We start from the raw sequence: 14,156 nt of genomic DNA, 5'->3' as shown, positions 1-14,156 counted from the left end.
TAGAGCGAACCCTAGGGTATCAGCGGACTGCCTGCCCAGCTCTCGCCGGGACTCAGTCGATCAAAGAACTAGCAACTCAAAATAACTGGGAAAATAACTTCAAATTAAATTATACAACCCTAATAACACATAACTATCAATCAACTTTCCAAACTTAATATGGCAAGCTAAGAGTCACACTTACCACTTCATACTACAATTTCATAACATAAGTCAAACTTAGACATTCAAGCTTACAACAGTAAAAGGTAAAGTCATCTTAATAAAATTTACAAGTTCAAGCAAAACAAAGCTAAGCAAGCTCTTGACCGTTAGTCCATCCCCGATCTGTTAAGGAAAACAAAGGGAGTGGGGTGAGCTAAAGCTCAGTGAGGTTCCAAGTAAAACAAGTAAACACATAGTCAAATTAAGGCATAGAGTAATCAAGTAAATACCCTCTGATGCAATAACAATTAATCCACAATTCAATTCAAGGATACGGGTGGCTTTCAAAAACCAAAATTCCCTTGAGCTTGATCATAAATGTCTTCGTTGACACTCCGTCAACACTTGTATACACAGAATATTTAGTCCGTAGAACACCACTTTCACCTGTCTCCGTCCACCAATCAACCCCCCACCGGGCCCGCACTTCATAAACAGTAGTTAGGTAATACTCGAGTATACCGGTTTCAGTGAACAGTAAACAGTCCTCAAGGTTTATCGGCCTTCTCGACCAAGCCCTTGCTGGCTCGATAGAACCGACTCGCCTATGAGGTTGGGTACCCAAACAGTAGTAGTAGTAGATGGGATGTCACCCAAACAACTCAAGCACGGTCACATATAGAGAATTCACATTTCACAATAACAGTATACAGAGCCTCAGTGAAAATGAAGGAGGACGAGTGCGATAAAGTACACCCTCGCCTCCACTTTTATCAAATCAGGGTTTGGCTCAAACAGTCGTAAATCAAGTATTCAAATATTTCACATAAGCAGGTAGCAGGTAGTGGAACACTCACCTGTCAATCAAAAGAAGCAATCGATGTCAAACGTCTTAGTTACGGTCACCTTCGTTTCCCAAACCTAGGGCAGCGAGTGAAATCGTTAACAATTAGATTCATGCCCCACTAGGTTAGGCTTAATAAGAGACCAAGTGAGTAGTCTAAGCTACTTAATCCGTCATGCAAACAAGGTCCAAACTATGGTAAAAGTTCATGAGAAAACAAGTTTAGTAGGTGCATGAAAGTTTGGCAAAAGAAAAGTTCCAATTATGCTTAAGGATTTCTTCTCGGGTTGCACAGTCATGCCCTGGCAGTCTTAGGAAAATGGTCATAACTCACTGTAGAAAAGTCGAAATTAGGTGCCGTCAGTGACGTTGGAAACTAGACTCGAAGGGCTTTCCAACGGTACCAAGATCACACCGTGGTTCATCTCCTATCAACAACAGTAATTCAGACAAGGTGGCTGTTTTTCCAACCCTGGATCAACATTAATCCTATACCAAACTACTCTAGTTCTAGGGCTAACTTCATTAGTTTTGATCCAAATTCACCCAATTCACTCCTCAAGTAATCATATACAAGGATTCAAGTCACTTAGAATCAATGGAGTTCACAATATAATATACAACACGATCTAAGGTAGCCATAATGATCCCATAACTACAAGAGTCCTAAAACAGTCTACTAATGGTTCAAAATTACCACTTTACTTGCTTCAACTCCATTCCAACTTGCTCATAGGCTTAACCAATATTTAACTTAGTTTATTAGGCTTGATTAGGACACAATTTAACAACAAGATTGAGGGGAAATCCCTCCTACAAGAACCGGCCAGCCTAGACAAAGCAACCAGCCTACACTTTTCAACATTTGTTCAATCTTCATCCTTACATGTTTTCTACTCAATCATCATATCAAGTGGTAGTTCTAGCTCAAAAGAGGTTTAAAACATAATAATACCTCATAAACAAACATGAACAAGAATCAAACATTTCATCATACACTTGGTATGCATACTAAGAAACCTAGCTACTACTTATTTACTTCAAGAAACTAACTCAACATCTCAACCAAACAACTTGTATCTTTGCTATTAACACTTTCAAGTGCATGATCTATCATCAAAACAAGGATTTAAAGAACATATACCTCTCTTATAGTGAGCTTGAATCACCAAAATCACTTCACCAAAGTAAGTCCTCAAGCTTGGATCAAGCACTTGGAGTTGTAGGAACTCTCTCACTAATTCAGATTTTTTTTTTCTCTCTTGATTGTTGTTCTTGGTTTGCTAGAGTAAGAAAACAAGATTTCTGTAGTGTATCCTAGGCTTAAAGTTTGGGATGCTGGACTGTGGGATTTGATTTGATTTGAAAGGTAAGCAATTGAGGGATAAAACCTATAGCTGCTTCGCGTGGTCTATGCGCGGAGTGAGCCTGGACTAAGTGGTGAATAAGTATGAAGGATTAAGTGTTCGTTCGAGCATAAGTTATGGATCATAAATGTTATCGGCCTTAAATCTTTCTCATGGTATCTGAGGACCATAGATAGGTACGTCAGGTAGGAATTTCGATTGTAGATAGTTTACTCTTGGGACTGCAGCTCGAGATGTGAATTATCTTATTTCGGATTCTCGTGCCCGAGTACTCCAGAGTTGAGGCGATGTTAGCTACTAGGTACTTGAGACTTGTATTTTGGAACATGAACAGGCTTTGTCCGACCAAAATGAATATAAGAAATCTACGGACATCTAGTGACTAGGAAGTGACGTGAGAGACCGGACGGGGTCATCTTAGCTGAGTCTGGAAAATATTGTAACCCAAAAGATCCTTGTGGTGAGATTGAAATGATTCTTAGTACGTGATCAACTTTTGAGAACTATTTTTTTATCTGATTAGTGCGAGTTGGAATTTCGAGGTCGAAATTCTTTTAAGGGGGAGAGGGTGTGAGGACCCGCAAATTTTCTACATTTTTCCTCAAAAATGCCTTTTATTTGAAAATTATTATTTATTAAAGCTCTACTATCTAATTGTTCAACTATAAGTGCAGATGAACCTAGAAAATAGGGTTTTCCGCTTCGGTTTCATGACTTGAGCAAAATTAGGGTTTTTCGATTTTTCCGCCGGATGAATTTTCGGTACTGGCCAAGGATCAATTTGATGATTAAAAGTGACTTTTAAGTGAGAAATAATATGTGATTAGGAGCAATGATAAAAAGTTAGTGAGTTGAAAGTAAAAACCCAGGTACGCGCGATTTAAGAGAAAACGCGTCACACCGACGTGTACCGCGTACTACCGATTGAACCACCACTTGATCACCACTTTCTTGCCATACAAGTTTATCATTAATGGAGCAAAATATCTTCCCCCTCTTAGCCCTCCTATTGGCCGAAAATTAGAGGTTAGAAATGCAACAAGAGAGAGAAAAATTTGTGGTCAAGATTAGTCCAAGTGTTAGCCAAACTTGTGGCTAGAATTAATCCTTAGCTTTCCAACCTTCTTATAACACAAGCTTAGCTTAATTCCCTCCATTAATTCTGCATCTTGGCCGAAATAAGAGAGAGAGAGAGAGAGAGACAAAGAGAGTTCATCTCATTCTCCTTCATTTCTTCTCCAAATCTTGAAAAGTTTCTTCTATTCGCGCAAATCTACTCCGATTAAGTTGTTATCTAGCACAAAGGCTACCTACCGGTGTAATTTTCTTGAGGAACAAAGGCCTTGAACACTTGTTTCTAGTCTCCTTGGAAAGGTATACATGCTGGAACCTTGACTCTCCGATTAAATTCACGATTAGTCGTTAAATATGTCACATATGGTTGAATTATTGAGGTATGTGGTGAAATAGAGGCTTGGGTCATGATTTTCCATTTTATTGGAATATTTTTCAGCTTTCCTATGATTTTTCTAGTGCTTAAAATTTGGGGCTTTGATGTTTAAAGTTTAATATGGGAAGTTAAGATGGTGAAGCAAGCTAAAAATAAAGAAATTAGCATTTGATTTCAAGAATTTCCAGATTTCAGGGACTTGAAAATTCAGTTCTTCCCGTTTCTATATCACCTAGTTAGAGGCCGAATTTGGCTTGGCATAAAACATGAAAGTTGTAGAGAATGATATTTTATAGTTGTCCACAAAATTTTAGCTCAATCGGAGCAACGTAGGTTGTGAAAAGTCCAAAATACCCTCACTATTTTAAAAATTTCCCAGCAGTCCGTTTCATCAGTTAAGTCCAGTTTATCACGTTTTTTTTGACTAGTATTCATTCTGATTTAGCTTTTTGCCAAAACATGAAAGTTGTATTATTCTGAATTATCTTTCAAATGCCTCTAAGAAAACCTGATTCGGACTTGTGTACTCTGAGATATGTCCATTACAGTGTAATGTATTTAAACAGCCGACGAATTGATTTCTGGTTTAGTAATTTGAGAATTTGACCAAGTTACATTAGAAACTGGACTAAGTGACCTTCATGAACACTGTAGCCCTGTGTCTTAGCTTCGAAACGGCATAGGTTGCGTCTTAATCTGATAAGCGTAGCCTCGGATAAGTTATTTCCGCTTTCATACGTCAAATCTGTCTTTTGCTAAATTGAATTTCTGCACTTGTTATTTCTGTATTTCTTATTCTTATGATATTGTGAGCCTATGGAACGGCTCTTGACTTGAATTGCTTATGTGTGATGTTGGGTTGTGGTTGAGGAAAAATAATGAAGCCAAAATGGCTGGAAAATTAGGTAAACACAAAGGGCATGCTGCCCAAATTTTCGCCCGAAAGCTAAGGTTTATTTGAACTTGTAAAATACTATGACCGTTTTTCCATCTTAAAAACATGATCCTTCTTCAATTGGAAACTCCAAATGTTTACTTACTCTTACCAAATAAAGAGGAGTAGTTTAGGATTTTCTTGAGTATTTTGTCCTCTCTTTTTCATGAATTTCATTAAGACAATTAGTCTATAATATCTACTTGAATATAAGATAAGTTTCAACCACATAAACGATTCCGAAAATGGTATTTCCTAGTCTATCTAGTTGGATTTTGATTTGTCTTTAGTTCAAGTGTTTCCATTAGAAAATTTTATAACCCTTTTGAGTTGGTTTTATGTGTGGTCTATGAAACCCTAGTTATTTTTTATCCACGAGTCCAAATGTCCACGTTCTACTTTAAAGTCTTTTTATACGTTCTACTCATCATGTGACGAGTCTCTTTGATTGCACCTAATTGGTTGTGACAAATGAGTGGTAATATTCTTTTCATTTAATCTTAGGTTTTCTCGGTGACTAAAGATAATATCCGAAAGGATATTTTGCACGTTGTTGTGCGTAAATATGTGAGTGTTCTATATACCCGTGTTTTCTGTGACTACCTGATTACTTGACTATCTGTTTACTCGATTTCCAATTTATGTGATTACGTGATATCCGTGAATTACATGCTCCCATGAAATCAATTTGTATTGCTTACGTGCTAAGTGTCCACTTGATTACTTAATTATCATGAATCACATGCTATATGAAGTTGTCCATCATTGTTAGGCGAGTGTGTACTTTACCTCATTCGACCTATTCAATTGATGAATTTTACCATTTACCGTTTACCGATTTACTTGGTTAGTTGTGCATGTTGTAAGCTCTAAGCTGAACTTGGGCCCCGCCTCGGTTACCGACCTACTCGAGCCAGGACTGGGCTCGGTCGGGTAGGTTGGAACCCTGGACAACCGTCGGTATACTCGAGTATTACCACTGGAGGGATAAGGTGATGGCCAGTCAACCGTGGGGATTCGGAAGTTATAAGGTGCAGAGGACCGACAAAGTTCCACCGGAACACCGTATCCTTCAGTATATGGTTACCGTGTATTACGATAATTGTTCCATGCTAAAATGCCAACATGAAATCATGTGTTATACCTGTGATATGCTCCATACCTGTAATAAGTCCCAACCACTCATGAACTATACATAAAGTTTTCTGAATTAATTGTTATTACATGACTAATGTTCCTTGTTTAATTACTTGTTTATGTATATAGAACCTCACTGGGCTTTTTAGCTCATACCACGTCAATTGTTTTCCTTAGCAGGGGAAGGCGAGCAAGGACGAGAGTTCTGTATAGTCTAGTTGATCTAGTTCTTTGGCCTTGTAATGGTTCTCGCCCTAGTGCTTGGCACGGGCTGGTTGTATGAGGAATGAGAACCCTTGTATATTCGATGGTTGTACTTGAATGGTAAAAACTTTGAAGACTTCTGGTGTGTAGAAGTTTCTTATCTTTTACTTGAGCATCTATTGTCTATGGATGTATATACATGATTCGAGTTCCATAGTGAGTGAGTCCTGGCGAGAGCTGGGCAGGCGACCCGCTGAACCCTTTGGTACGCCCTAGGGGGAGGTGGGGCCGTCACAACTTGGAGTTGTAGGAACTCTCTCACTAATTCAGATTTTTTTTTTCTCTCTTGATTGTTGTTCTTGGTTTGCTAGAGTAAGAAAACAAGATTATGTGGCTCACTTTTTCTCTCTCTCTTGAACCAGAATTTCGGCCAGCACTCAAGAAAAAAAGAAGGCTTTGGCTAGTTTATATAGTCTTCTAATCTTGGTTCCAACAAGATGCTTGGCTAGGATTTTGCCACATGTCCACTTACTTGTCCAATTCTCTCTTAATCTTTGACTAATGGTGTCTTAACCTTTCCAAATGCACCAATAATATTTTAACACCTCTAACTAACCTTTCCAAGTGCACCAATAATACTTTAACACTTCTAACTAATCTTTCCAAGTGCACCAATAATTCTTTAACACCTATAATCCTACATGTAAGATTTCTACCACTAATATAAAGACACTTGGTAAAATGTAAGTGGTGTATAATTAAAATCAATTCAAGAAAAATGTTTTTTTCTTCAAGTAAAAAGGAATGAAGTGTAATGCATGAAAATTATTGTAACACCTAGAAAAGCTAATGTAAGGGCATATAATATATGATTTAAATCCTAGAATAAGGCAATTAATTGAGGAAATTGTGTTTTAAAATGAGGGTTCTCACACTCTCTCCCCCTTAAAGAATTTCGTCCTCGAAATTCTCACCTTCATCATTGAATAGCTTAGGGTATTTGGCGCGAATGTCCTCTTCCACTTCCCAAGTAGCCTCCTCCACCTCATGGTTTCTCCACAAGACCTTTACCAAGGGTATTTGCTTAGTCCTCAATTCCTTCACTTTTCGATCTAAGATTTGCACTGGTCTTTCCTCGTAGGTCAAACATTCATCAATGTCAATTTCCTCTGGCTTCAGTATATGAGTGGGATCTGGATAATACTTTTTCAACATGGACACGTGAAATACATCATGAACCCTGGATAGACTTGTTCGTAACTCCAATCGATATGCCACGTTTCCAACTCGTTGAAGGATTTTGAATGGTCCTACGTATCTTGGATGAAGCTTCTTTCCTTTTCCTGCCGTGAGACTTCGAAGTGGCGTAACCTTCAAGAATACCTTGTCCCCAATCTCAAACTCCAAGTCCTTTCGTCGATTATCAGCGTAACTCTTTTGTCGACTTTGCGCTGTCTGAAGCCTCTGACGTATCACTTTCACTTTCTCATACGCATCCTCGATCCATGGTACTGCAACTGGGTCTAAAACTCTTCTCTCTCCTACTTCATCCCAAAATATTGGTGATCGGCACTTTCTTCCATAGAGAGCTTCATACGGTGCCATTTGTATTGAAGAATGGTAACTATTATTGTATGCGAATTCAACCAAAACCATGTATTGTCCCCAACTTCCACCAAAATCTAGAATACAGGTCCTCAACATGTCTTCAAGTGTCTGAATGGTCCTCTCCGATTGTCCATCAGTTTGGGGATGATAGGTAGTACTAAAGTTCAGCTTGGTCCCTAAGGTTCCTTGTAATTGTTGCCAAAAACGAGACACAAATCGTGGGTCTCTATCAGACACAATGCTTACAGGGATTCCATGTAACCTCACAATCTCATCCATGTATAGTTGGGCCAATTTCTCCATAGAATATTTCATATTTACGGGTAAGAAATGAGCAGACTTGGTCAACCTGTCTACTATTACCCAAACGGCGTCGTGACCTTTCTGGGTACGGGGTAATCCTGATACGAAATCCATAGTAATATGTTCCCATTTCCACTCGGGGATCTCCAGAGGTTGCAGAAGACCTGAAGGCTTTTGATGCTCAGCTTTCACTTGTTGGCACACCAAACATTTTTGGACAAACTGAGCAATTTCTTTCTTCATCTTATCCCACCAATACAACATTTTCAAATCTTGATACATTTTACTACTCCCAGGATGTACTGTATACTTGGACCGATGTGCCTCTTCCAAAATATCCCTTTTTATCACTTCATCTTGTGGTACCACTATCCGATCACGAAATTTTAAGATACCTTCGGAACTCACGGTAAAGTCTTGTAACTCTCCTTTTTGTACTTTTTCTGTCCACTTTTGCACCATCCGGTCATTCCTTTGAGCTTCTTTAATGCGGTCCAACAATTCAGATCTTACTATAATATTGCAGAAAATTACCCTCTGTCGGTCTAATCGCGGGTTCCATTCACTCACTTCCTTCAGCAAATTCCATTCCTTAGCCATCAATCCAGCTATTTGCACTTGTCGGCTTAAAGCGTCCGCTACAACATTAGCCTTGCCTGGGTGATAGTTAATTGTACAGTCATAATCCTCAAGAAATTCCACCCACCGACGCTGTCTCAAGTTTAACTCCTTCTGAGAGAATAGGTATTTCAAACTCTTATGGTCGGTATACACCTCAAACATCACTCCATATAAGTAATGCCTCCACTTCTTTAATGCAAAAACTACAGCGGCCAGTTCTAAGTCATGAGTGGGGTAATTTCGCTCGTGAGGTTTTAACTTCCTAGAGGCATAGGAAATTACACTCCCGTTTTGCATTAGAACACACCCCAAACCTTCCCTTGAGGCGTCCGTATATACCGTAAAACTATCTCTCCCATTTGGTAAAGCTAAAACAGGTGCCGACGTTAACCTTTTCTTCAATTCCCGAAAACTAGATTCACACTTAGAATTCCAGACAAATTGACCATGCTTTTTGGTCAGGTCGGTTAAAGGACCGGCTAACTTGGAGAAATCTTTGATAAACCGACGGTAATACCCGGCTAAACCTAGAAAACTACGGACCTCAGTCGGGGTTTCCGGGTGTTTCCACTCAGCTACAGCCTCCACTTTCACTGGATCCACAGAAATTCCATCTTTAGATATTATATGCCCTAGAAAAGAAATTTGCTCCAACCAAAACTCGCATTTGCTAAACTTGGCAAATAACTGATGTTCCCTTAAGGTCCGTAAAACTATCCTCAAATGCCGTTCGTGTTCCTCTCGAGTCTTGGAATACACCAAAATATCATCGATAAATACTACAACAAATTGATCCAAGTAGGGTTTAAAGACTCGATGCATTAAATCCATAAATGCAGCAGGGGCATTCGTTAAACCAAAAGGCATCACAGCGAACTCAAAATGACCATATCTGGAATTAAAGGCAGTCTTCGGTATATCCTCTTGCCTAATTCGTAACTGGTAGTAGCCTTGCCTCAAGTCCAACTTAGAGAAAACTACTGCCCCTTGTAGTTGGTCAAACAATTCATCAATGTGTGGTAAGGGATATTTATTTTTCACCGTAACATCATTTAGGCCACGATAGTCAATGCACAGTCTTAAACTACCATCCTTTTTCTTAACAAATAACACTGGTGCCCCCCACGGTGACTCACTTTCTCGAATAAACCCTCGTTCTAACAGATCTTGTAACTGCAGTTTCAACTCTTTAAGTTCGGCAGGGGCCATTCGGTATGGCGTTTTTGCAATGGGAGCAGTTCCAGGTACTAAATCGATCTTAAATTCTATTTCCCTTTCTGATGGCATCGATTTCAACTCATCGGGAAAGACATCAGGAAATTCATTCACTACTACAACATCCTCCAGTTTCACTTTATCTCCAGGAGTATTAATTAAGAAGGCTAAGTAGCCTTGCGCCCCCTTACTCAACAACTTTCTGGCTCGGATTCCCGAAACAAGTGCAGACGAGGCTAACCTACCCCTCACGTCCAACCATAAAGTTGCCTCTCCGGGTATCGAGAATTCTACCACCTTTGTTTTACAGTTCAATTGGGCGTTATAACGGGCTAGCGAATCCATGCCTATAATTACATCGTATCCCTTAAGGTCTAAACTTATCAAGTCACCCACTAACTTCCGTTCTCCTACCCAAATCTCACAATTTTTATAGACCATATTGGTAATCAGGCTTTGACTCCCAGTGGGTGTTTTCACTTCTAAATCATATGGCAACTTAACAGGATTCACAGCAATACCACACATAAAGGCAGGATTCACAAAAGAATGGGTTGCCCCAGGGTCAATCAAAAGTTTAGCTAAGCGGTGGAATATAGGGATCGTACCTTCCACTACTTCCGATGAATCCGGAACTCGCCGGTGGTCCAAAGCAAAAACCCTAGCAGAGGTTTTGGGTCGACTAGCACTGGCGGTAGGTTGCTTAGGGTTTGACTTTTCCGACTGGGTACCCACGTTCCCGTCACGATTCTTAACAGGGCAAGTGGCAATCTGGTGCTCAGAACTTCCACAAACAAGGCACTTTTTCAACTTTTTCCAGCAATTGTCTTCGGTATGATTTGGCTTACCACAATATCCACAGCTTACACGTGTGGTGGGTGCGGGAACTCCTAGGGAGACAGTTTTCTGTTGTCCCTGTCCCCTTCCACCTTGAGCTCCTCTAGAAGAAGCTCCACCTCTTGGTGTCCCCGCAATTCGGGCTCCACTCGTACCCTTTCCAAACTTCGGAGGTGGCACATTCTGATCACTTCGGCCAGGAGTACTGGTGGGTGCACCACGCTTCTTAGCCTGAAAGGTCCGAACTTGAGATCGGGCCTGCTCCACACGTTGAGCCTTTTCAAGCGCATCCTTAAAGGTGTCAATTTGAGCGGCAGCCAAATCCTTTTGGATTTCTATATTCAAACCTTGTATAAACCGCCTTATACGCTTTTGCTCACTTACCACCAATTTTGGGGCAAACTTGGAAAGTCGGGTGAACTGCGTCTCATACTCTGCCACACTTGAAGTGCCTTGGCGCAGTTTAATGAACTCATCCTCCCTTTTCTCCTGAATTAAGGGTGGGAGGAATTTCTCATTGAATTCCCTCGTGAAGTTTAACCAGGTACGTGGGGTTTGCTCCCTTTCCCACTTGGCCCTTACTACGTTCCACCAGGAACGGGCCGCGCCTTCCAGCTGGAAAACGGCAAAGGTAACTTGCCTCTCTTCAGAGTAATGCAACGCGGCGAATATATCCTCCATTCGCTCGAACCAATTCTCGGCAACTTCGGGTTCAGGTCCTCCAAGAATTTTTGGAGGGGCAAACTTTTGAAACCGCTCCAGGGCCCTATCCTCGCCTACTTCGGGGTCCCTTTGTTGGTTACCAGGTACTTGACCCTGCTGGTCAACCAAGCGGGCCAACAAATCAGTCATTCGATTAATAGCTGTTGCTACTTGGTCCCCTCCATCACCTCGGGGTTCCTGGTTTTGATTCGCCACCGAACCTTGTTCCTCCCCTTGATCTTGGACTTGCCTGGGTTCTCGTCCACGGCCCCGAGTACGTCTTTGTCTCGTTTCCATTATTACTCAATGGCCTAGTGCCCAAGTATGACAACTAATCGGGTGAGCGAATATGATATACGAAAGATGATTACATATAATGAAAAGTCACATAAGAAATCAAGATTGGAATCACGATAAGCAAGTGAAATGCACCGCAGTTAAAATTAATGACGGAATAAAGTCAAAGCCAAGGTTAAAGTCAAAGGTCAAAAGTCAACGATCAACAGTCAACAGTCAACAGTCAAAGATCAAGGTCAACAGTCAAAGTATTATACATTAAAAGGCGCATAGTAGTCACTTACAAGATAACGAGACCACAATAGAAAGTACGAGCCCTCAAAAGTACAGATATAGTCATACCAAGCAAAACCTAACACAAGTAGTCAAAAGGAGCTATACAACCACCAGGTCACCACATCCCCTAACCTGTCTATGTACAATGTCAAAATCATCCACTATCCTAGCCAAATGGTGAAGACCTAGTCAGTGGCGGGACTAGCTGACCCCCCACTCTCAATAGGTTCATCTTCTGAGCCAATATCCATATAAGAAGCCTCATCACTTGCTTCTCCTAGAAGGTCGTCACAAACATTCAGAATGGACTCCGCCCTAGTCCTCACCTTCATGGTCCTAGTCACCATGCGTTCTTGAGTTTCCTCCAACTGTGCGCAAAGATCGTCAATCCTTTCTTGGCCCTCGACGTTATCATACTCGAGGTCCTTAAGCCGCTCGGCTTGCATCTTATTGGCTTCCTTTAGTTGCTTCACTTCGGCTTCAAGCCTAGCATTATCCCTGGCAAGCTCCTTACGCTCTTTTACCACCGCCAATACTACTTCATTAGGGTAGGCATAAGTAAGACGGCACTTGCAACGCCTATAGCGGTTTGACGGGCTCCAATAAACTCTAGCTCCTCCGGACCGGATTTGATACTTAATCATGGGGAGTACTCCTTGGGGCTTCTCACCAACAGGACTATCACTATGGCCGCTAGGTCCGTCCATCCTACACAAAAGTGTAGATAAACTTTAGTACTCTTAAGGAAAAATAATGAAATATAACCCTCAAATCGGAAATTTCTAATTTGCCCAGGCTAATTCAAACCTAGGCTCTGATACCAACTGTGACAGCCCCACCTCTCCCTAGAGCGAACCCTAGGGTATCAGCGGACTGCCTGCCCAGCTCTCGCCGGGACTCAGTCGATCAAAGAACTAGCAACTCAAAATAACTGGGAAAATAACTTCAAATTAAATTATACAACCCTAATAACACATAACTATCAATCAACTTTCCAAACTTAATATGGCAAGCTAAGAGTCACACTTACCACTTCATACTACAATTTCATAACATAAGTCAAACTTAGAAATTCAAGCTTACAACAGTAAAAGGTAAAGTCATCTTAATAAAATTTACAAGTTCAAGCAAAACAAAGCTAAGCAAGCTCTTGACCGTTAGTCCATCCCCGATCTGTTAAGGAAAACAAAGGGAGTGGGGTGAGCTAAAGCTCAGTGAGGTTCCAAGTAAAACAAGTAAACACATAGTCAAATTAAGGCATAGAGTAATCAAGTAAATACCCTCTGATGCAATAACAATTAATCCACAATTCAATTCAAGGATACGGGTGGCTTTCAAAAACCAAAATTCCCTTGAGCTTGATCATAAATGTCTTCGTTGACACTCCGTCAACACTTGTATACACAGAATATTTAGTCCGTAGAACACCACTTTCACCTGTCTCCGTCCACCAATCAACCCCCCACCGGGCCCGCACTTCATAAACAGTAGTTAGGTAATACTCGAGTATACCGGTTTCAGTGAACAGTAAACAGTCCTCAAGGTTTATCGGCCTTCTCGACCAAGCCCTTGCTGGCTCGATAGAACCGACTCGCCTATGAGGTTGGGTACCCAAACAGTAGTAGTAGTAGATGGGATGTCACCCAAACAACTCAAGCACGGTCACATATAGAGAATTCACATTTCACAATAACAGTATACAGAGCCTCAGTGAAAATGAAGGAGGACGAGTGCGATAAAGTACACCCTCGCCTCCACTTTTATCAAATCAGGGTTTGGCTCAAACAGTCGTAAATCAAGTATTCAAATATTTCACATAAGCAGGTAGCAGGTAGTGGAACACTCACCTGTCAATCAAAAGAAGCAATCGATGCCAAACGTCTTAGTTACGGTCACCTTCGTTTCCCAAACCTAGGGCAGCGAGTGAAATCGTTAACAATTAGATTCATGCCCCACTAGGTTAGGCTTAATAAGAGACCAAGTGAGTAGTCTAAGCTACTTAATCCGTCATGCAAACAAGGTCCAAACTATGGTAAAAGTTCATGAGAAAACAAGTTTAGTAGGTGCATGAAAGTTTGGCAAAAGAAAAGTTCCAATTATGCTTAAGGATTTCTTCTCGGGTTGCACAGTCATGCCCTGGCAGTCTTAGGAAAACGGTCATAACTCACTGTAGAAAAGTCGAAATTAGGTGCCGTCAGTGACGTTGGAAACTAGACT

The 14,156-nt window shown here is 40.9% G+C and overlaps 1 protein-coding gene and 1 long non-coding RNA gene across 2 annotated transcripts; both read right to left on the bottom strand.

Moving 5' to 3' along the window:
* Window positions 1–309: 309 nt before the first annotated feature.
* On the bottom strand, window positions 310–2,171 carry LOC140016897 (uncharacterized). The gene is made up of 3 exons (XR_011823177.1): window positions 2,133–2,171; window positions 1,002–1,065; window positions 310–327 (listed from the first exon to the last, which is right to left on the bottom strand). It is a non-coding gene; the product is annotated as an uncharacterized lncRNA (long non-coding RNA).
* Window positions 2,172–6,769: 4,598 nt separating this feature from the next.
* LOC140016468 (uncharacterized) lies at window positions 6,770–11,663 on the bottom strand. The gene is made up of 6 exons (XM_072069992.1): window positions 11,301–11,663; window positions 9,470–11,153; window positions 9,156–9,244; window positions 8,526–8,723; window positions 7,055–8,234; window positions 6,770–6,777 (listed from the first exon to the last, which is right to left on the bottom strand). The coding sequence occupies exons 1-6, from the start codon at window positions 11,661–11,663 to the stop codon at window positions 6,770–6,772; spliced, it is 3,522 nt and encodes a 1,173-aa protein (XP_071926093.1).
* Window positions 11,664–14,156: the final 2,493 nt, after the last annotated feature.

The sequence above is a fragment of the Coffea arabica genome, chromosome 11c (genome assembly GCF_036785885.1).
Source record: "Coffea arabica cultivar ET-39 chromosome 11c, Coffea Arabica ET-39 HiFi, whole genome shotgun sequence".
NCBI classification, from domain to species: Eukaryota; Viridiplantae; Streptophyta; class Magnoliopsida; order Gentianales; family Rubiaceae; genus Coffea; species Coffea arabica.
Note: the sequence above shows the minus strand (reverse complement) of the source record. Positions and strands in the feature narration are given on the sequence as shown.

Coding starts and splice junctions, on each gene's coding strand:
- LOC140016468 (XM_072069992.1), bottom strand. CDS start 11,663: ATGGAAACGAGACAAAGACGTACTCGGGGCCGTGGACGAGAACCCAGG. Junction 11,154..11,300: donor ATTACTCTGAAGAGAGGCAA/GTTACCTTTGCC, acceptor CCCTTAATTCAG/GAGAAAAGGGAGGATGAGTT. Junction 9,245..9,469: donor GTTCGCTGTGATGCCTTTTG/GTTTAACGAATG, acceptor TTTCTTTTCTAG/GGCATATAATATCTAAAGAT.